Source organism: Spodoptera frugiperda, chromosome 8 (assembly GCF_023101765.2).
Source record: "Spodoptera frugiperda isolate SF20-4 chromosome 8, AGI-APGP_CSIRO_Sfru_2.0, whole genome shotgun sequence".
Lineage (NCBI taxonomy): Eukaryota > Metazoa > Arthropoda > Insecta > Lepidoptera > Noctuidae > Spodoptera > Spodoptera frugiperda.
Genome location: NC_064219.1, coordinates 3,091,595 through 3,115,929, shown reverse-complemented (window position 1 = coordinate 3,115,929; position 24,335 = coordinate 3,091,595). Strand labels below are relative to the sequence as shown.

At 37.2% G+C, this 24,335-nt stretch overlaps 1 protein-coding gene across 1 annotated transcript; it reads left to right on the top strand.

Annotated features, from left to right (window-relative positions):
• The first annotated feature begins 573 nt into the window (after positions 1-573).
• Positions 574-7,932, top strand: LOC118275500 (uncharacterized). Its single transcript, XM_035593487.2, has 8 exons — positions 574-742; positions 2,412-2,435; positions 2,531-2,736; positions 4,478-4,604; positions 5,580-5,744; positions 6,127-6,308; positions 6,445-6,551; positions 7,111-7,932. Exons 1-8 carry the CDS (start codon positions 688-690, stop codon positions 7,217-7,219), a joined length of 975 nt encoding a protein of 324 aa, XP_035449380.2. The 5' UTR covers positions 574-687; the 3' UTR covers positions 7,220-7,932.
• The last annotated feature ends 16,403 nt before the right edge of the window (positions 7,933-24,335 follow it).

Genomic DNA, 24,335 nt, shown 5'->3' with positions numbered 1-24,335 from the left:
TGTACTTTACTTTATAACGCCCGGATGTCGCTTTAATCATCACATTGAATTGAGAACAGAAAGTCCACTGTGAACAGGACTTGATTTTATTGTACTGATACCCTGGTATGTCCTAAAATTGTACAGAGATTGTGAAGTAAAGTATCATCTAAAATTGCGGTGTTCTAATTGATATCCCCACTTTGGAACGAGCACTTAGCTTCACTGACGGACAGATTACACAGATTACATTATTTATTTCTTTATTTGTTCGCATTTTAAAAGTATTAATGGTTTAATTAGAATAAATGATTAGTGAAAACGGATGTCAGGCGTGGGGATTATGATGAGACGAAAAATTTGATCACTTTGTCCGATCATGACTCGACATATAAACGAATCGGCTTGAAATCTAGTTAAGAGCAACGTCTGGTTATAATCTTCTGGTGAGAAGAAAAAGACATATAAAGACCACCTTAAGGATGTCGTTCACGTTTTATTTTGATTAATTTTAGCCTATCAAAAACTAGATTTGAAACACCGTTATATTGTCATTGACCTACGGCGTGCAGTTATTTTCTGCTGTCATTTAATCAGTTTAAATCGTCCTATTCGGTTAGAACGCGAGTGGCAGCAAGTCCGTGGTTGCGTATCGACGGCACAATCGTAAAAACCAAATACTAATTGTTTCTTAGTTTTCCATGTCTAATGATAAACATGGAAAAAGTAATTGTGTTGTTAGCCTTCGTAGCGGTCGTGTGTGGTGAGTTTTTTTTTCCTTTTTAACGCTCAATTAAGACATAAAATAGAAATAATTAAGAAGATTGAGTAAGTAGTCAACTCGGACATGAAATAATCTATGAACAAAACGAAAGTAAAGAAAAAAACTATAAAAAAATATTTTTAATCTTGTGTTGCTAACTGTACGAAACATTGATTAAGTTTAAAAATCCATACAAAAAAAATAGTGGGACGAGTTGACCACTAAAAACTTAATTTATTTTTAATTTCCCCAACTCGTCCCAAATGGGCCGTAGGCATGTGGTCCGAGTTGACTACTTACTCAGAAGATTAATTTAACTCATCTTATCTTTCAATGTTGTTTTATTGTAAACATAACAGATTTGAAATAAGCATGACTTAAAATTTATCAATGAACGTGTAGTGTAACTTGTTGAGTACCTAAGTATATTGCGGTTGGGGTAGACAGAGAAGTGGACTCACTTTTTGCTACATATATACATATGTTGTTATTTCCATTGAATAAATGGTGAATCAATTCGAATTTAAATATCTAATGTATCTAAAAGAAATTATTTGCAACCATAACTAAAAGAAATAACAAAGTCCTGAAGTCCTGTGTAATGGTATGTTAAAAATGTGAGCATATTGCAATACACCAGGCACTTTTCAAGACTCCTATGACTACGACTAAGACTTTTTAAAACCGAAAAATCTATTTGCCTGGCTTGATAATTGAATCTTTGCTCGGTAGTAGCACGACCAATGAGACAGTAGTTTTAATGAAATAATACTATACAAATAGTTTTTGAATAACGGGAATTATCTAGTCAAATGGCTCTTAGTTCAAAAACCTTTAAAAATAAAAACCAGTTTTTGAAATTTATAGTATTTTTCAAATCAATAAACCAGTTATGGTAATGAGGATGTCGAATAAACTAAACATTGATAAACTGTCTCTACGTAAACTAATATGTTTATGAAGGAAAGTACCTAAGAAAATAAATAATAATATTAGGTACATCATAATAATTGACTTCCCAATTGAGATTTCACCCGCTACCACACGCTACATGGATTTTTTTATAGTATAAGCCGCAACAGCCAAACGGCAAAGCATATAAGCATCAGCTGCTCATAGACACCCGAAACACCAGAGGCGTTACAAGTGCGTTGCTGGCCTTTGGAAGTTAGAAAATGGGTTGTTGGGGAATCGGGATTGGGAAGATTGGGAAGGGAGTATTGGACCTACAGTAGTCTCATTCACAGAACGAAACAACGCAAGCGTTGATTCACGTCGGTTTTCTGTGAGGCGATCATCATCACTCTGGTCGAGCCAGCCCATTCTTGCCGAAGCATGGCTCTCCCACACTTAAAAGTCAAAAGTATTCTGTACCACTCTCCTCTAGCCTCCTCCTTATTCACGAAAATCTTAATAAACTATTAACTTCCCATAAAACGCTGCGATGTGACGTGACAGAAAGACAAACAAATATACTCGTACATTAATTTGCCATCATAATTTAGGTAAATCTACTAGGTAATCTCATGAGCTGCGAACTGCCCAGCGTATAACCGGCTCGAAAAGCAGGAGTAGGAACGGGGTGGTTTTTAGTCTTACTTGTATTATGTAATAAAGATTGTGTACCCGTAAAGGTATTTATTTTTATCATTTTCTTTTTTCATTTCAGGTGTCCAATATGACGGACTTAGAGGTAAGACCTTTCAAAATAATCTCGCTTATGTTACTTTATTCTTTTTATAACAATAATCCGAAGATGTGCTCATCATGATTTTATCTGATTCTCAGCAAAATTCGGTTGGACGGATGCCCTGGCTGATATGGAGTACTTTTTCAAAATTCCTCGCACCATCAGTGATGTGGAAGCCGAAGGGTGGCTGCGGACTGAGCGGCCGAAGGGTCCACTACCAGAGCTGAGGATGTACTGTCCTCCAGGAAGAGGGCTTTGTTCCCTCTATGATACTGCTGGCTTTGTCGCCGGAATTATGCTTGCTGTAAGTTACTTTTTTTATGGAATAAGCCGGTAAGCTAGCAGACGGATCATCTGATGGTCAGCAATCGCCGCCGCCCATGGACACTTGAAACACCAGCGGCGTAACAAATGCGTTGCCGGCTTTTTGGGGGTTAGGAATTTAAGGGTTGTTGAGGGATCAGGGATTGGGAAGATTGGGAAGGGGGGTAATTGGGCCTTACTACGTTTTGTTTAGAAAATCAAATCACTTTAATGCATCTATAGTGTACAGTGTGGTATAAAATATTTGGAGTTGAATTGTTAGCAATTATAGCTTTGTCTATATTTCCCAATGAATTTTGTGAAGGTTTAAGTCGTAAAATGCCTTTTTAAAAGATGTTATTGAACATTAAATGTCTGAGCAAGGCAGAATCATGAGCAAAGTAAAATTCTCAACGCATAATATTATCCTATCAACAAAGACAGATATGGAACTACGAAATTGTATATCTAGATACATAAATCGGTAATTTCACGTTGTCTAGCCGCAAATGTTCGATTATCACATAGTACCTAGGTACATTTTACTCAACCAAAACAACAATCGGTGCATGACCGCGCAAATCTCTTCCTCATTACTCCCAACAAATGACAATACGCCGTAAATGCGGAGCGGTGACGCGCCGTGCACGCAGCGCCGCCCGCGCCGCCGTTTATCTAATTTATTTGAATGAACAAGATCAATCGCGGAGGGTCGGGGACCCACGCTGTTGTAATATAAACATGTTATGTAGCTATGTACCTACATATGTAGACAGCAGACCAAGTTCTCGAAAGATCGGTTTCTATGGTCGAAGAAGAATTACTACCGTAAAACGGGGTGAATAGAAACAAATCGGGGGTGAATAGGAACAACATTTTGTTGTGTTTTCACGTAATTTAGAACTGTTTACACCATTTAAATATTTTTTATTAATTCATTATTAAAACCAAAAATGCTCTATTAAAACCAAAAATATGAAAACAAACTAATAATCCTAATAAAAAAATAATTTCTATTCACCCCCTGAGTTTCTATTCACCCCATTTTACCGAATGGAGTTTCTTGTACATTCTTAAACTTTATGATGTAGTATTAAGTCTAAAGATGAGGAAATCAGAAAATGAGAGTGTGCGAGGGCAACATCATAAGTGTGGTATAGAATGCTTTATGGGTCACCTGTAGATCTGACGAAGATTGAGCACGCGACTGTGCCGTCACACACGGGATGTGTAGCAAAGGATAATGCAATAAGGTCGATAGGGATAATACAATATGGTTTCATAAAAAGTGCAAAAATATTTAATTTTGAAGTCCTAAATTGAAACTAAGTAGATTTTGTGAACTCAAAATATCTGGGCCTCAACTTCAAAGTCAGGGCAATTATAAATTTAAATTAAATTAAATATGTGTTTATTGTAGACATAAAAATCCATAGAGTGTTAGTAAAAAACAAAATCTTATTTTGCACGGGCTGCTTTTATTAATGTAAATGTTAAATTTAACTCGATGGTGGAAAGGCTAATTGATCTAAAGAAGCGATTTTTTTACGATATTAATTTATATACATATTCGGAATAACTCAACTTTTTCTTCATCGAATGAAGTATATAACTCAATTTACTACTCAATCGTCGAACTCACTGCGTTGAAACAAGATTCGTGTTTGGTTAAAATAACTAAAATTACTCTTCTCTCCTCTGCGACAATATAATAATTATGCTTATTTATGATTTGGATATAGTTTCCAGCTGATGGACTAGAGACTGCACTGCCTCCAGAGAAGAACCTCGTGAAATGGTCAGCTCCGGCGGTGGAAGGCGAGCCGGCAGGAGAATACTGGACTGCTACACAGTTCTTTGTGTCTGAAGGTAAGAAAATTTTTTTTTTATGAAACACGGTAAACGGGCAGACGTATCACCTGATAGTAAGCAATCGTCGCCGCCCTTGGACACTTGAAACACCAGAGGCGTTACAAGTGCGTTGCCGGCTTGGGGGTTAGGAATTTAAGGGTTGTTATTCGGGAATCAGGGATTGGGAAGATTGGGCCTCCGGTAACCTCATTCACACGACGAAACACAACGCAAGCATTGTTTCACGTCGGTTTTCTGTGAGGCCGTGGTATCACTCCGGTCGAGCCGGCCCATTCATGCCGAAGTATGGCTCTCCCACACTTTTTTGGCACCAATTAAATTATGTACTCGAGCTTTAGGTCGTTAAACTTAAGGATTAGGATTTAGTTGTTATAAAAGCAAAAGTTAGCGTTTATAACTATCCACGGTGCATGTTCACCATCAAAAGATATCTTCAAGTATCATCATCAGCTTCAATTTTATGATCCAAATGGTAATAAGGATAAAACTTAATAAAGGAAACCAGTAAATGTCCTTAATGGTTTCAATTTATTTCGTTCAACGCAAGACGTTCATATAAGCACTAAAGGAATGGATGGAGAGATGTAACTCGATATGTTAGCATTGTCTGAGGGCCATTATACGCTCCGAGTGGTGTAGACTGCAGACAGATTGTAAGCACGTAATGTTTTTTGTTGAATGTTGAAAAGTTTCTCGTGATATTTTCGAGGAGTGTAATCTCGGTAAACTGAAAAAAAAACAAGAATCCATAATTTAATAATAAGTAATTACATTAGAAATTATATTGTTTAGCATTAATAAAATTGGCTGAAATAATAGGCTCTGAAGTTAAATAATATGTAGTTGGTTCGACTATAAAAATAGGTTAACTTTCATATGACTTGGATAAAGTTTGGATTCGGTTTCCAGAAGTTGGTTCGACTATAAAAATAGGTTAACTTTTATATGACTTACATAAAATTTGGTTTTCAGAATCTCTGAAGGCTGGTGCTGGTCCGCAAGTAGAGAATGGAGCGACATTGCAAGACGGTGGCGTATGGGTTGTGGGACACGACTCACGTCTGATGCGTATACCTAGCACAGAAGCAGAGCTGAACAGCACCACCTTCAAAAAGCAAAATTGTATTCCTAATATGGGTAAGTACTGTGTATTGGAAATAGAGTGGACCTAATAATGCACCTTGCGGTAGCCCCCTAACGTATTTCACTTTAATGACATTTGTAATTATTAATAAGTAATTGTATCTAAGCATCTATAAAATAAACTTAGTTTGAGCGTTAAATATATTAGTTTCCATGTGAATATTCTAGATTGTTTCAAAGAAAGCTTCGAAAGCAGGTGTCAAAGGCTATTCATAGAACATAAAGTTCGCGCGTCCGCGACATAGTTGACTGTGCGACAAGGAACAGTTTCAATAATGTCTCCGGGACACATATGTCGCTCGACAAATATTCCTAGTGGGGACACGGCTTAAAAATACATTTCAATATTCATAATAACGTTTCCTTTTGTTTCTAGGAACACATTACTATTACAATATGACCCGTGACCTTAAATGCGACGATTACTTCCCATGGTTTGCGATGACCACACAGGGTGATATGGTCGGCACTGGCTTCCAGATGGTGGGCAAAATGACCAAGCCCAAAAAGGCAAGGAATTGGTTTGATGATTTACCGAACCCCAAACAAGGCATGTCGGTAAGTACTATTTAATTTAGGTATAAATAATCTTACTTCTTATTATTATTAATAATGCGAAAGATTCTGAGGTTGTGTATTCAATCACGCCAAAATGCTTGAATTCATCATTCTTAGCCATATTTTTTTATTGCAGATAGGGCTACCTCATGCTCCTGACTGCCTCCTCGAAAGCGTAGAGAAGTACGGAGTCATCTCAATACATATTTACTTCGTCGATGAACCCTGGAAGATTAAGTGCCAGTAAGTTTTGTTGAGTTTTTCTTTTTTCTAAAAAACGTTGCCCCACACAAGGATTTTTTCCTGTGTCGTGGGTGCGTTTACAAACATACAAATTCACATACACATGACACCCAGACCCGAAACAACAATTTGTGGATCACACATAGAGTTGCTCCGTGCGAACCCGCTACACGTTGCGCAGCTGCCGGTTACTTAGCCACTGCGCCAACCGTGCAGTCAAAGTTATAAATGGTTAACAAAGCAATTGTTATCCATTAACAACACGGAGCTTGAAGACGTCCTTCAGACTGTTGAACAAAAACCTCCCCTTAGTCCTCGTCTAACAACAATTCGCCACTTGCATCCATTGGCTCTCCGCGACTCTGATGATGTATTCGTAATCCTCCTCTGCTTTGGGAGACTCTTACTGACTAAACACCACCCCCATTCTTAATCCTATCTCAAGCCGAAACCTGTTAACCCATCCACGGCACCGAAGGGATCTCTTGGCCCTTCTAACTTTGGGTCGAAAAAAGAATAAATAATGTTTTGTAATATTAATTGTCTGCTTCTTTTACAGGGTTGGAGACTCGATCAAGGCGGTACCAGCGTTAGACCGCATTCTCCTCAACGGCTACAAATACGCCAACAAAATATCTGATGAAGTAGTAAAACTATTCAGCGGTTAAACTAGTCCCAATTGTCTCAAAATATATTAATTTAGTTTATTAAGTTAAAGAGAAACTTAACTAAAATCATGGTTTACTCACGTAAATAAAAAAAAACTACTAGTTTCGAGTCACAGAGGGACTCTTCATCATGAGCAGCGTGCGCAGACCCAGCGACGTCGCGCAGCCTCCAACGCTCCATTCACTTACGTGAGCAAACCGTCATTTTTAGTTAATTTAGAATGTGTCACGATAGTTGTTAAAGAGGATTTTTTTTTCTGAAATGTATTTAGGTATTACTGCTATTAACTTCCCATCTACGGTTTTATCTGAAGCCAGCAAAAGTAGGATCTTTGTTCAATGTTCCTGATGTGTGGTTGATAATATATTATGTAGGATCGTTTCCCATCTTTTTCTGTTAACTATTAATTTATTATAACAAGACCTCTCGCCAAATCCAAGTTTTAGTTCTTTACCTCATCTAGTTGATATAGGACTTAAAGTTATTAACTTACTTTTCCAATGTATCATCTACATCCTCTGCCTCAATCAGTTAAGAGTGTGCCACTCTATTGATAGAATTTGACATAATCCCCACACACAAAATAAGACTTATTCTAAGATGAACATGTGTGTCCTATTATCTACATATGTGATGTTGAATAAAAATGCAATGCAATTTGGTTGCCATGACATAGTTTAATAATATAATTTTAATAAATAATTTACACATAATTAGTTAATGTGTTTTATTTAATATAACTTTTTTTATTGTAAACAAGCAGACGGATCACCTGATGGTAAGCAATCGCCGCCGCCTAAGGACACCCGAAACACCAGATGCGTTACAAGTGCGTTGCCGGCCTTTTGGGGGTTAGGAATTTAAGGGTTGTTGGGGAATCAGGAATTGGGAAGATTGGGAAGGAGGATAATTGAGTATAGTGTTTTGTGTCATGATTAGGTGCTTAATAAGTATAAATGTTACAGCCAAAGTAATAAATCTTGATATTATATATACTGTCTAGCAATTATATATAACGACTACTCAATTTAGATAAAGTGATAAATGACACAAAATTAATCACATTAACTAGCAATTTTATATACTATCTTCGAAGACTTGGATAATGTAATAAAACGAGCAACATGCAAGCAAACATGCAGCATGTAGCAGGCAGGGTTTCTGTCATGGCTCCGGCGCTGCGGGCCTTCGGCGGCCCCACGCGTGCTAATCGTCGCAGACGGCTTTCGCTCACCACCGCAGCTTCGGCTTGTTGGCCGGCTTCGCCGGCCAGCCTCAGCCACGGTGGCTCGCTAGCAGCCTCCTGCTCCTCAGCCCGCGGGCCGCCTCGCTCCTACGCGCCTACGCGATTTTAAATTACACTCTAGGGGTAGGACAAACAAGACTACGTGGAGTCGGTTTTGTAGCAATTCGGTTCTGTCACTAACTTTGTTGCACAGCATATTAAATTTTTAACCGACATTATTGTTTAATTGTTACAGGAACTTATAGCAAATTAGTTTGATCGAAATCATGTATAGGGCACAGCCACCATTTCCTACATAAGTCATTAGGCCATTACTAACGTTATGCGACTCAAATTTATGCCAAAACAAATTAGTCTTTGATCTTAAAGACTAATTTTTATTCTTACAAGTTATTCTTACAAGTAAGAGTCTTGTGACATTTTGAGTTACACATGTATTATTACTTTGACTAACTTGGACTTCCTATTATGAATAATGTCCAGATAAAGTGATTAATTTATTACATTGTCTAGTGAATTTGGTATTTATATACAATTATTCATAATGACCAGTCATTATGAATAATTGCTATTTAATCACTCTGACTGTAACATAAATATATTTCAATCAATAGTCTACATAAATTACTGCATGTATATCTTACTATTTAGATATTGTACCTACATAGCATGTAGTCACTTACTTACAATCTATTTCCACAAAACAAACTAATAGCAATAAATTACAGGAAAAGAAACAAAATAGATTGAAAACTGTAACAAGAAACAACATGGAGGTTGACAAAACAGAATTAATTTCAGACGAAGCCTTTATTACAGTCGCCATTAAAACTTTTAGGAACAACATAAATCGCAATACTTTAGTTAAAATGTCAAAGTTAAAATTATTAGTTTAAGTTTGTTTCTCGAAGGCATGGTTGTGTTAAGGGTAGTTCTTCGAAATTCGATTCTTCGACTGATTCATATGGCCAAAATTTAATTCCACTTTAAGATCTGTAACACGTGTTCATATGAAAATAGGTGTACCAAATAACGTATATTCAAGTGAGGGACTCGTTTTTAAAAAATAGTTTTCGAGGTATCGACGTCCGAATATTTTCTGCTCAGATGAATCAGAAATTGTTACAGATGAATCTGTTGAACAATTGAAAATTGTATGTAAATGAGCTCTGTATTTATTTTAATTTCAGGTTCTTTTAATTTCTTTTTAGCATACCATTTTCGAGTACTTTCGCACAGAGAAGTCACGAGCATTCATCATCACGCTTGCTCAGGGCGGATTAGCAATTTCAGACTCATATTAATTACATACCTCAAAAAAAAATTTAAATTATAGCTATCCTTTATAGCTAAGTTAATTTAAAAATAAGACTAGTAAAAAAATGTACAGAAGAATCAATAATTTATTTTATGATTCATATGCGGTATGCGGATTTTGCTTACAATCATGCATAACTCATCGTATATACAGACTTCATTCTTGTCATTTTTCTACACGAATGTATAACCAAAAAGCTTCACACGAAACATAGATTGAAGTTTTAAAACTTTAAAGTAAATTTTATAAAATAGGCATTGTAATCAGGATGCCATGTAAACCAAACACAGATGAATCAGATATTTACCTTAGTAACACCTGGATCTAAGCCAACCAGCCGCACGTCCACCTCCTAGCTTGTCCGTTGCACGCCTGGTTTCCCTCCGCACAGGAAGCCAGACTCTCATTATTAATACCCGACCAAGTATGGTCATTCGCAGCTTACGCCATATTAATCAGTATTATACGCCGGACACTTCCTATTTATTTATTTATAATCATACTAACATAGTTATAACGAATGCATATTTTTTTTGAAGAGGACAACTCATCTCCTTTCGATGTAATTATAATTTATATTGAAGTATCAAAGGGAAAATGCGAAATCGACTACTTTGTTCCGGAAAATGGCAAACGGACACGCCATATGAATCAGAAGAACAAGCTTTAAAAAAAAACATTTTGTACCTAGACTGCAATTATTTAAAAAATATTATTTGTCCTAGTAACTGATATAGCTAAACTATACTAAAAAAAATATTACATGCCGTTTTGTTAGTTGGTTTCAAAAATATTCCCATAGACATCGAAAATGTTGTCTCTGAAGAACTACCCTTAACTGTCTGTTTGGTTCCGTGGGTGGTAAAGCGACTGAATAGCACAAGGACTCCGAATCCTCGAGGCAGTGAAATCATCATGACTTTTGTTATGGAATAGGGGGCAAACGAGCAGACGGGTCACTGGACAGATCATCGCTAAGCGATCAGCGTCGCTCACCCGCAACACCAGAGGAGTCACTGGTGTGCTGCCGGCCTTTTAAATTTTAGTTTTTTTTGTCCTTGCTCACGCCATCGTTTAATTTGGTTCGAAATGGGTGTAGTTCGTCTACCTCTATGAAATTCCTCGTAAGATTTGATTAAGCCTGTAGATACACAGCACAAAGAGATAGTTAAGTTATGAATCTCATGTACCAGAATCTCTTAATTCCATTATATATTAAAAAAATACTCTAAATAAGTCTTTGATAATATTAAGACTTAGATTAAAGTGATTTTTGCACCTAAAAATATCGTTAGCAGATGGCGTCTCACTCGTACTAAAGAAAGTCGAGATTCCATTTGTTCCACGAAAATAAATCAAAACAAACTCCTACAATATTGTGCCACACACATAACTCAAACCCGTGAACTAGCTCCAGTTTACTGTCAGAATATTAAACACTAAAATACGAAAGTACTACATTACTTCGTGAAGTCGAAGCGCCTACCAAAAATACATTGGCAATGTATAAATCGTCGTATAAAATCTTTGGCGCCGGTCAGGCGTTGTCATTTTAACTGGGTAAAGTTGGCGCCCGTCCCGTTGGGCACTGATAACTAACACAAATTGTACTATCTAATTGATTTGTATGTCATTTGTAATGGTAGAATTCAGTTATGGTAGCTATAAAATTAGGTAGTTTCTAGATATTTTGGAGAGATAGTTTTCCTTTGGATATTCTAAAACAAGCCTACATTTATTGAAAATATAGGTATTTTTAGTTACTTGATACTGAACATGGTTAAATTGAATAAAATTGAATTGAAACTAAGCTACAATTGCGATTTCCCAAATTGATCAGTAAAAGTGTACCAACTTAAAAATAGATACCTATATATAGACTTATACCTAGATAAAACATTTTTTTCCTAATCGTGTTTTTATGTTTTAGTGTGAAGACTATGAAGACTTAGTACTCACCTACCAAACTATAATTTTCCTGAAAACGCTTTGTTTTAATATAAGCCAATATGAAAGGACCAATTTTTATTTAGGGATTCATCCACTAACTATAGACCCCCATCCTAAAACTGACAATAAAATACTTGCATATGACCATATTATGACACTTCGTAGTCTCCTTTAACAACATTTGTTTGTTGTATATCAGAAAGTGTAGCTACTTAATCTATTACATAACATAAACCGCGTTGTATGTTGCAAACAACTTTGGCAGTATGAGTCAATAAGTACGATTTATGCAATACAACAAATATAAAGTACTCACTATAGTTTACCAACTTATATTTGCATTTCATTCATGCCATTATAAACTTTAATACCTGCTGTTTAAGACTCTAAATAAAGTTTGGCAATTTTGTAGTATTTTGGTTCACTATTATGCAATAAGTGCTATTATGCCCTACCGTTCACTTCGTCACATCCGTTGTCTGTCTTTGAGAATTATTCCTGAACTGTTAAGGAAATGTGTAACCTATTGACTCAGTTCTACTTATTGTTTTAGTACAGGATGCTACAGAAATCAGATTACCCATTTGTCAATGTTTGGAGACAAAAGGTTTGAGGAAATAATTGCGTTTCTCATTTAATTCTGCAATAGATATCTACCACAATTAAGTTCAATTCGGTTTCCTTTAATAAAATTGGGTAATTTGGTAAGAGAAAATAGTTCATTTCCTTCCTTCGATTTCAATGTGTAATAATGATTGCAAACAGCACTAGGTACCTATAAGCCAAATAAGTAAGTAGGAAGGAATTTTGAAATTGTAGTCAGTAGTACTTACGGAGACGTCGGCTTTATGATAGGCCAATTAGATAAGGGTTGTTTTCTACCAGAGATGTGTGTGATGCTATAACATCTTCTTAGCATAGCTACATAATAGATCTCTGGTGGAAAAGCACCCTAAGTGTCCTTCCTAAATGTTTAGGAAGGTACCTGGTGACCCTTTTATTGTTTTAATTTGTGCGGTCTTAGCCCCACAGTAAAACTTACTATGGAATTCCCAAAACAAAAATGTAGCAACTGCTCCACCCACTGACGTCAGTATAAAAACCAACCATCTGATAATGTGAGGTTTAGGCAATGTGAACGTCATAGAACGCCTCCTAAAGAACTAAGAATTGAGTAATGTAGACGTCACATTCATTCGAAGGTTGCCAGACAAATACATTCCAACATCAGTAATTATTGGTAGACCCACCTAAAAAGAAGTAATCTAGACATGTGGCAGCGTGTCAAGCTAAATTCAAGCAAAGGAACTGGCTAGCCAGCGTAGAGTGTCATAGGTATTACACGAACCACTTGGTACCACTTTTGATCCATCCAGAACTCAAAATATATTTAACGTAAACACATGAAACATGAAGCCCAAATTCATAGCCAGTTTTCATTATATTATAGTCCGCACAATCTAAGAAGTCAACTCTGACAGTTGCCATGTAGTGAGAGGTTAATAAGATCGCTTACTGTTTATGACCTAAATCTATGATCTAAATCATATCGAGCAAATATAATTAGAGCTAGCACCGATTGCTAACAGGCGAACCCTGTAAGTAGTCCTTTGCCTATTTTTTTGTCCTTTCCTCTCTCAAACGTAGTTCTGTAATGTTGTCATTTATTTCATTATAGCTCTTCTAAACACTAGATATAAAACTTCATTCGAGATCCTAAAGACAAATGTAGTCACAAAGAAATTCCAAAACCAATTGTGTAGCAATGATTTGACGTCACTACAAAAAAACCAATTCACATCTAGCTACATGGTTAGGTAATCCAGTAACTAGAAATTGGGCAAGTTAAACGTCATGTCATTAATTTGAAGGCTCCAACGTGACGATCCATTGAGTCACTAGCGCTGGGAATGCCCAACGCATTGGGCACAAGGCTTGCATAGTAAGTTATGACACGGATTACTATCCGGTTCAGGCCATTGTTAAGCGCCATGTTCTTTTTAAATGCTATTTGCATTATCACTCTCTAACTATTGTTATTTAGAACTGGATTTGTTAATCGTAAACGTGAAAATAATCTTGGTACTAGCACCGCTGAGTTCACATTAGAGTTTTAGTCTGTGTCGTGGACGTTGTATTTACAAATTCTGTCTCGTTAAGTGCCTTAATCATTAACTTAATTTTCGGGAGAGCCACGCTTCGGCAAGAATGGTCCAGCTCCAAAACCGAAGTGGAATAACGTTAGAATTATGTTTCATTGTGTGAGTGAGGTAACCGGAAGGCCCAATTATCCTCCTTCCTTGTCTTCAAAATACCCGATTTTCCAACAACCCTAAAATTCCTAACTTCCAAAAGGCCGCTAACGCACTTGTAACGCCTCTGGTGTTTCGGGTGTCCATGGGCGGCAGCGATTGCTTACAATCAGGTGATCCGTCTGCTCGTTTACACTATAAAAAAACAGGAATACTTCCAAAATATTGACAATAGCTAGGTCAACAAACCTTGCTCCATGGCCAAGCAATAGCTTGTACATACATACCCAGGCAACTCAAATGTTATCAGTGTGTACAGCTGTTTCGAAGGTCACGGGTTTAATGAAGGTCTATTTAAATAGTTTTACCGTAAATCAGACACGCTACCGAAGTTTAGTAGTGGCAGGATTTTAGTTTGTTTCAATATAAAATAAAATATAAGTGTGGGAGAGCCATGCTGCGGCACAAATAGGCTGGCTGGAATGATACCACGGCCTCACAGAAAACCGTGAAGCAAACAACGTTTCCGTTGTGTTTCGTTGTATGAGTGAGGTTGCCGTTCTTAATTCCTGATTCCCCAACAACACTTAAATTCCTACCACCAAAAGGCCGGCAACGAACTTGTAACGCCTCTAGTGATTCGTCGAAGGGCGGCGGTGATTGCTTACCATCAGGTGAACCGTCTACTCGTTTATCGGTTTATACCATAAATAAATAAACGCTGGATTTAAATCTCTTCCAATTGGAATTTAAAATTGCAAAATACTTAAACTACACTATTCCTTTTGTCAATGAGCAGCGTCAACATTATCACAATAATAGTACAATACTACTCCAAACTTATAAAGGGCAACGCACTTGTAACGCCTCTGGTGCTTCGGGTGTCCATGGGCGGCGCCGATCGCTTACCATCAGGTGATCCGCCAACTCGTTTGCCTCAAATTCCATAAAAAAATCTTAATGCATATTTCCTCCAACATGGTTATTGAACCCCAGACTTTAGCTCAGTTGTGGCTTTTGTATTCCCTAACAAAGGCCGAAGTATAACCGTACAAGACAAACAAACAAACTCTCAGCTTTATTTTAACTGTATAATGTAGACACAGATTTGGAATACTATTGTTTATTCAGTATTCAGAAAGAAGATTTTGTTTCCATACATAACATAATTATACAATGTTACGTCAGATCAGACCTTCCCTAATGTAGACAAAGATTCAGAAAACTATAGTTTATTCAGTTTTGTAAAGGTTTTATTTTACACTTTACAATTAACTAACTGATGAGTGTGAGAAGTGAAAATGCGGGCGCATTTTCACTCGAATTGAGGACTTCATGACTTTATTTTCTAATAAAAATGTAGCCTAAGGTACTCCTTAGTACATCAGTTACTTGCCAATAAAAGTTCCATCAAAATCAGTCCAACCATTTCAGAGATTAGCCAGATTAAACAGACAGACAGACAGATAAAAAATGTTATTTTGGTATATGAATGGTATGCATGTACGGTAAAAAGCGATAATATCAATATTACAGACACTCCAAGTTTATTCATTAGTGTAGATTTATCTGTGGTTTTGTGAAAGGTCAGGCTAAACCTATATAAATCGGTCTGTCTGTCCTGTTTGTTTAGTGAGCGGTAAACCATCTGAAACGGTTTCAGTAAAGGTTTGTGATTTTGTGTAAGACACTTGCGGTAAAGCGGTGAAGCTTAGGGTCCTATTTTTGCGGTCGATTTATGTTATTTGGTACTTTTATATATAGTGGGACATTTTGTTGGTTTATTGGATATCATATCATCAAGTTAGTGTTGGTTCGTGTAGGTGTAACAGTCTGACTTCGATTTTTGTAAGCTAAGCTGTGAAACAAAAAACAGAGAACTTACTTAAGTAACAAATAAAATATTAACCCACCCAAAAATTGAACTAAGAACTCAACCCTACAACCCGCAACACCCAAGAGGGGGTGAATATTTTAAAGACTGGGATAATTACTTCCCAAATTCAGATTATAGAGGAATATTACACCCTCTACTAAGTTGTTATGTAACTCCGGGGACTATAAATAGGTAAATGGGTTAGGTAATTACCTGTACGCTCAATAGGATGAGTCGACACTAAGGGGTGAATCCGACCTAACGCAAACTTGCCTAGCTTAGGGTTGGCAAGGGGCTGTGGTACTAGGTCGTTGGTGTAGTGAATTAAAAATAAGTATATCTATGTTAGTATTATTGTGTTTTAGGGTTATTGGAAGTTATTTAAAAACCATTGCCGTACCTATACGGGACACGATTCTAGACTTGAGCTGCGGACTACCTTCGGGGCGTAGGAACGGGGTGGTTTTTAGTCAGTAAGAGTCTGACTCCCTCTCGCCTCGCCTAAGGCGGGAGAAGTCATTGGATGATTTTCCCTCATTAAAAAAAGACTTCGTGGTACAACGAAAATTCTCTAGAAGTACAAAAGTCTCATAGAAAATTATACTTCATCCGACCCGGGAATCAAACCTGAAATCTCTACTGATCACTCGACTAACAAGCTAATCGTTTCATTAAAATCAACCAACATCAACCAAAATATACGACAAAATAGTTGTTCGTAAAATTACCACTAAGCCTTTCCAGTCCCACGTTGGGTGCCAACCTTACAGGTACTTAGATGAACATCAGTCGCTGTGCCACTCTACACTACTGAAATATTAAATATATTCGCCAAGATTACTACTTCCACTATTTAGCAGAAAGGTGTTAACTGGAAGTGCGGACGTGTGACGTCGACGGGTTTTGTGGAAATGTGGAGATTTAATCTTATAGTGTACCTAGTATTTATGTATAATATACCTATGTATTTTGCTGATGAGAATCTGTTCTGTAGATAATATTTTTGCACTTCGATAGTATCTAGATGTCATGTAGAAAGTATAATTAGACTTATAAGTTCAATTATGTTCATTTCAAGTACTGCCTCGTTGGTCCAGTGGTCGCAAGTGCGACTGTCGAAAAACATGACAAGGGTGTCGGGTTCGATTCCCGGGTCGGGTAAAAGGGTATTAATGGGCTGTTGTCGGCTTTTCCAAAATTTTCCGGCTCACTCCCTATTATATGGGACTTATAACAAAAATGGTGAAAAGTAGATGTACATTGTATAGCAGCATTACCTACGTGCCGTGCACCTCCACCTACCCCTTCGGGGATAAAAAGTGTGACGTTGTTGCCTATGTTAATTTCATTGAAAACCAATTCAATTATGAAAGCCCGGCTACACAAAACTCAAATTACCTAACAAGAAATGCACAAAATTCCTTTCTGCAATTCACAGTAGTTTTGACAAAATACCTACACTCAGCCTCAATAGTCAATCCTTTATAACCTACTACGCTAACCTAATCTTTTCATTTATAGATACCCAAAGCCACATCAATAACCAAATTCCAAAATACGATATCAAATCCATCCATTTACGTCTATAAATATCTATCCCCTATCTATATACACCAGGGTTGGCCAACCGGTCTTTGCGTCGACTGGACTACCAGTTGATCATAGTAGCAAGCGAAAATATGTTTAAACAAAAAGATCAGACTATGTACGCAACGCAATTACCGACTACTAGAGCATCATATTGTAACATTTTTGAAATAAACATATAGATAGGATTTACTTATAAATGTTGATTAAACATCATCAAGTTTTTCATTCCAAAGTATTAAGTAAATTTAAGGAAACAATTTCATATGTGATACGAAAAGGCTCCTAAGATTGTTCAATAAAAGATATTTTATGATTGTGTACTGAACACTATGCTATTTCATTTAAGATTTCAAAGAAGAAGTGTAAGTGTGAAGAAGTGTAATGTAAGTGGTAAATCGCAAATGGTTTCGTTAGTAAACAGTAGATCATATGTCTAATCAAGTCGGCCACCCCTGGAATACACTAACACAGTTACATCGAATGTCCCTTCCCCACCCGGTCTGATTTGGTTACCGCTGAAGGTCGGTCAGTCGCTCCATCACGTCACGCCCGACACCCGGATCCTCGATAAGATTGCTCAACTTCCGATCCACCTAACAAGTTCCACAACCTTCGATCGACGAAAGGAATATCTATTTTTCCAAGAATTCCTCAGTTTTAGTTACTTTGCATTTTTAGTCTGTTTGGTGTTATTTACATAATTGTTTGTGTTTTTGATGGATACGAAGAAGCGTTGGTGATTTCTAAAAGCAGAGAATATTACTATTTCATTTCTATTGAGACGTCACGCCTTTTGTCAGCAAAGGGATAGGCGGAGGTGCACATTATACACCTTCACCATTTGTTTATTTATTTCCATTGACTGTTAAAATATCTTCAAGTTACTTATGTATGCAGTTTTCTTAATTTTCAAGTTGCTAAGTATTTAGTTTTGAACAATGTGTTGATATCTGTATCGGTTTAAGTTCCTGTATCTTTGACTTAACGTATTTTCCTTTTTTACTGCAAATAGTAGCAAAAATGATTACGGGCCTTAGATGCACTGTAGTCTATGGCTGCATCACTGCGGACGGCGGGCAAGGGTGGCTCTCCGCCCGACCAATGCAAGAACCGTGAGACGTGTTCATCGAGATACAAGAACTGTGAATCGTGTACAGCACGCGACTATCAAAAAAAAAAAAAAAAAATACGTTCTAAAGTTTGAAAATTCGAAAAGTGACGATGACGGCCATATTTTGCCTAGCCCTTTAGCCAGTGTACCGCGCGATAATAAACTTCGTTCTAATATAAAATACAACAAACAACTACAGTTTTTTAAGGTAACAAACAAAAGTAAACAAACATCCCAACAATATTTCAAAACCAAGAGAATAAAAAACAAAAATCCTTATTTTCTACAGTGGCGCCACAAACGAGAGTAACGTGACAGGAAAAAATAGAAAAGGATTAGCTCCTAAAGAGACCAGGGCCATATTTTACTGAGCTTATTTTTCACAGCGAACACAGTAAACCTCTTTGCTTAAAAAACAAACTGTTTACAATTTAAACTCGCGAGCTCTGACGGTTTGTTACAATCCGTTAAACTAGGGGGATGCGGTTCTAGCGCAGAACTAAAGAGAAAAACTGCATAAAAATGAAAATGTTCCTTTATTTAAATGCTTTAATCCGATTTTGTAGCGGTTTTTCACAAATCTGCTACATTTTCTACCCATGATAATTCCATGTAATTTTATATGTGCGATGTAGGCTTTATGACGTCATGCGTGGATTTATTCGTCGATCATCACTATCTATCACTTGTTATGTCATGTGTCGTCACAACCTCATATAATTAACGATTTGCACAAGTAAGTACTGGCCTGACACTGCAATTAATTTCCTTACCTATTGTATTCACTAAGTTATATCGGTCTAGGGACAAATTCAGGAGGAACGAGAAGCAATAGCACTATTGTTCGGATAAAAGCTTCAGGAGCTATTGTGTAGTGACAGATGGTAGTTACATTAAGGATAGTTACTGTTATAGCCATTGCGAAGAAGTTATTGATAGTCATACATTTGTCATCAAACGTATTCTTCCCGCGGGTGTCATATGAGCCGTAACAAAGTGAATTTTCTGTGAAAATTAACCAGGAAAATAACTGGCATGTACATTCGCCGTTGCCGCCGTTTACCCGGCAACGGCTATTCGGCAACCGGGCATGTAAATAGGCACTAAGGGACTACACATTTGACAGAGACTGGACAGCAGTGCTCTCTTTAACTCACTTTAACTTCTCTTATGCCGTATATAAAAGACAATAATAGAAAACACATTGTGTCTCGCGTGGATCCGCGTTCCAAACATACGAAGCGTTAATGCTAATAATGCAATAACCGATCTGAATCCAAAATCTTTGGATCCATCTTCATTTTTGACAGAAACTCTATAGAAGTAATGACAATAATCAATTTTAATCTAAAGTTTTTGGATTGAAATCGGCAGTTAAACTGCGATCTCGAGAGATTACGGCAAAGCCTCTTTTATAGGACAGCCATAGTCCAGCAGTAGACTGTACCTACTAGTGGTGATACTAATGAACTAACTATCTACAAAAGTAAACAACTGATATAAACAAAACTAGCAACCCGCCTCAGTTTTGCATGGGTGCAATGGTGATATATTATGCATGTATTATACATATAAACCTTCCTCTTGAATCACTCCACCTATTACAATAATTAATACATTAGTAATTTTAATGATTTAAGCATACAAGGGGACATAGGGACAGCGACAGCGACTTTGTTTTATACAAATCCCAAACAGACGAAGCCACTACACCAGAAAAGAAGGATTGCTCCACATTTTCCTCTAAATAAAAATGTCCTGTACAGCGACACTGACATAAGAAGCACAATGGGAGATACCGAGACGGTGCGCTTGCGACGACGTTGAGTGATCGCGAGGGTCCTCTCGATGGGACACGATTACACCGGTCCTCCATCAATCTTACGTCCTCGAGACGAGAGTGTAATCGATTACAATGGACACTTACTACTTGTTTTCACTCGATTGTAAAATGTGTTTTGCGAGTTGTGTGTGTGAGTTGTAGTGTTGTAGGAGAAACTAAACATGTTTATAACTTCTCGGAAGGTAGTCAGTATATTTCAATTAATCCTAGATTAGTCACTTTTGAAATGTCAAATTGAATTGTCCGTCAGTCTGTCTGTCAGTGAAGCTAAGTGCTCGTTCCAAAGTGTAGCTTCGAATGGATAATAACGGGCAAGAAACTCCATTAAGTTCTAGAGTTAAAATATCATAGTAAATTTTGACTGTATGATAAAATAGGTATACATTACCCACAGATGTCCCTTGCTCCAATGGTGTGCAATAATCGTGCACTATTTTATGACAAAATATGAGCTAATGTTTTTAAAATGACATAAAACTCAAGCCACTATAATCACAGCATAGCTACTCATGTCAGACATGTAGGTTGAGGTTGAATGAGATATAATAATTACTTTATGGCAAAGTTATTTTGTAACAATCACACAGTGCAGTGGTGAATGTAATAGGTTAAGTAATTTTGTCATTGGTGTTGGATGAAGTAAGTAAGATAGATGGAATTTTGACAAAAATATTCCGGATCTGTCGAAAACTTAATGGGTTACCGGGGCTCTGGTACGAAGCAGGAATAGGAACAGGATGGTTCTTAGTCAGCAAGAATCTGATACTCTTGTTCAACAGGCCTCTGCGAGTTAACTTAGGCTCCTCGTACGCCTTTCAAAGGTCCGAGACACTGCGTTCTCATGATAGGAAAGCAACAAAAGTAATATTATTTAAGAACTTAAATTATTTGCAATATTTTACCACAAAACAGAACAGATACTAGAAGCAACAGAAAATAAAAATACAAACAGCCAGTAACCACACAATATCAACAAAAAACAATCAATCTAGTTACTTTCGAATTACGAACGAGAAAAAGTAAAAAGGTTGGGGACAAATAAGGTTGTATAGTTTAGTTGTGTTATACCAATCTTGTTACCTCTACATCTGAGGAAGATAAATGGGTTCCAATGGGATTACTACCGAACTTACTTGTGTTACTTAAAGTCTATTTTACTATGCCCTTTGAAGATTAAGTTGGGTGAATCTATCGGCAATCTGTACAGAATTATTTGGAACAAATCTTCTATAGATCGTTCTGTTCGCTTTTTTTCAACATTTCTTTGAGCTGATTTATCAAAGGCTCGTACGTAAAGGTACGTCATTGATCGAGTGGAACTTTTGTAGTGTTTTTAATTTTGTTGAAAGAAATTCTTGCGATCAGTTAAAGGTTTTAATCTTATTTAAATTGTGATGATGTATGAATGTTATACGCGATTAGGGATAAACTAATTTAGTACGGTACTGTAAGTAATGTGTACAAATAATCCATTTCATTGGATCGTCCACAAAATTAAAGGAAGCAACTTAAAATGACAGGAATGAAATAGCAATTAGAATAGCGATAGCACTTAGCAGTCCGGTCTCATCTAGAAAAATAAGTACTCAACTGGACAGTTCTATTTGGAGGAAAACCATGATTATTTCCTTGAAGAGAAGAAAAGCACACAAAGCAATTGTAATTCTGTCTCCTGCGTTAAATTTCACGGAGGGAAATGGAAACTAATTATTTTTTCTGATTTATTTCGTTGCAAAATCCGAGACAGTTATTCATTTCCCTGGGACGCGCCAGACTTACCTGTTTCGTTTTTTTATGGTTGTATCTACTGTAGATCCTGGCTTACAGGAGTTGCAGTGGTTTGGGAGGTTGTAGCGGGCTTGTCAAAAAAAAAAATAAAAGAAAACGCACATATGTAACTTCTTTGGTGTTGCGGGTACGGGTGTTTATGTACGAATACGAGAACGTACTCATGACTTACCATCAGGTTATCTGCTAGTTTGCTCCTATCCCATATAATCAATACTATCCCAATTTATGATGTCTCTTAGTTTCTGATAATAAAAGATATAAGTACATACATACAAAAGCACTAAGTTTCACTCAACTCTTGCAGTGCTTAGCTTAAACTTAGTAGACGCTGAACTATAGTAGGTTTACTGCCTGCACAGAATGCACGATATCCATTGTTATCGATACTGTTTTTATTGCCACACGGCTTCTCACGCGTGCACGGCTCAGCTCATATTAGTTCCGAGAGTTCTGGTCCAAGGTATGAGCTATGACGATAGCGATGACACATTTGAGGAAGATTTGTTAATATTTGGCGATGATTTTTTAAGGTTTTAAAATCATCATAGACCAATGACAACTCGACAACTCCTCCGGAGTCTGTGTAAATGATATTTATTTTTGCAAATTGGTTACAATTTAACTCTTTTACACGTCAATCTTTCAAATAACTAGATGAGGCTGGCATTTCCTATCGGACTACTCTGAGAAGAAATGCCAAAACAAACTCAAGGTCATAGTGTTTCCTGCAAAATACAACTTGACTTGTGTATGTCTTCAAGTCCAGAGTGAACAGGTTGCTCATACGTAGGCGTGTTCCATCGAGCTTCGAGCAATGTAGCCTGCCCTAACTTTCGCTTACAGATTTTAAGAGTTATGTCTAAGATTCTGGTTTTTCACCGAATTTCGTGTTCCGGATTTTATCGCACATTTTTTATGGAATTGGGGGCCAACGAGCAGACGGTTCACGGATGTATGTGTGATGTGATGGTAAGCGATCAGCTCAGCCCATGGTAACACCAGAGGACTCACGTATTCTATCTAATAATTATAATTGTGTATCACATTTCACACATTGTCACAGAATCGCTACACACAACACCTTACACCGCACTCGACAATGACCCCGTTCCGGGCAGAACGGACGCGGACCCGCGGACGCAACAAAACAAAAATTCACAACCGGATTTTTGAGCATTCTCTCAAGCACTCTGACCTTAGCGTTTTCACTAATAAACATTGTCATGTGGACTGCTCACTGCTGTAGGCATATGCCCATTACTCGTGCGGTTTCTAAATGACGTAAAAACTGCGATAAATCTTGCGTAAACAGACCTATGTCAACGTTTACGATGTTTTTGCCGGGCGACGGCAACGGTGGGGCAAAAAGAAAGGTTATTCGGAACGGTATGGTTTGTATGTAAGTAAAGTATTATGTTTGGTATAATTTTTGTGTATTTTTTTTATGGCGATGTCGAAGGTCAGTTGTATATTTTTAGTTCTGAAGGGATGGTAAGAGTATTTTGAAGCTCTTCTCAACCATTGAATTAGCAATTTGAAAGATGATCCTACGGGCTGCGTAGCAGGTTATAGAGGCTCTGCCACGAAAATCCAGGTTAAGGAACGGGGTGTTTCTTAGTCAGTAACAGTCTGACACTCCCTCTTGCATCGCCCAAGGCGGGAGAAGTAATTGTATGATTTTCTCCCCTAAAGAAGAACAGTATGTTTCGCCATAACGATGGTCTTGTTTTTCACATGACGTTTTATTTGCCGAATAAATTGCTTTTCTATCTTCTTTGACCATTATTACAGTCCAGAGCTAGACCAACACACCAACCACAGCCAATCCACTACGTGTTATTTAGTATGATTATATCTAATGTATATCTACATTTCATGTTATTACAATTATGCCATACTATAGAAATCAAATTACGCTACAGCGATTAGTAAACAGATATACGTCAAAAACTATGATATCATTCAACGCGTATTGTTTAAGAATTACGTTTGTGTTTATTACCAAATGCCTGTTTATAAACACGAATCCGTCATCGACACATCGAACACCGATACACCAAGTCAATAGTTTTATATAGCTATTTTTATTTTGACACTTATAACCGCTTAGTTTTGATTTGCATCCTGCGGATACAGAA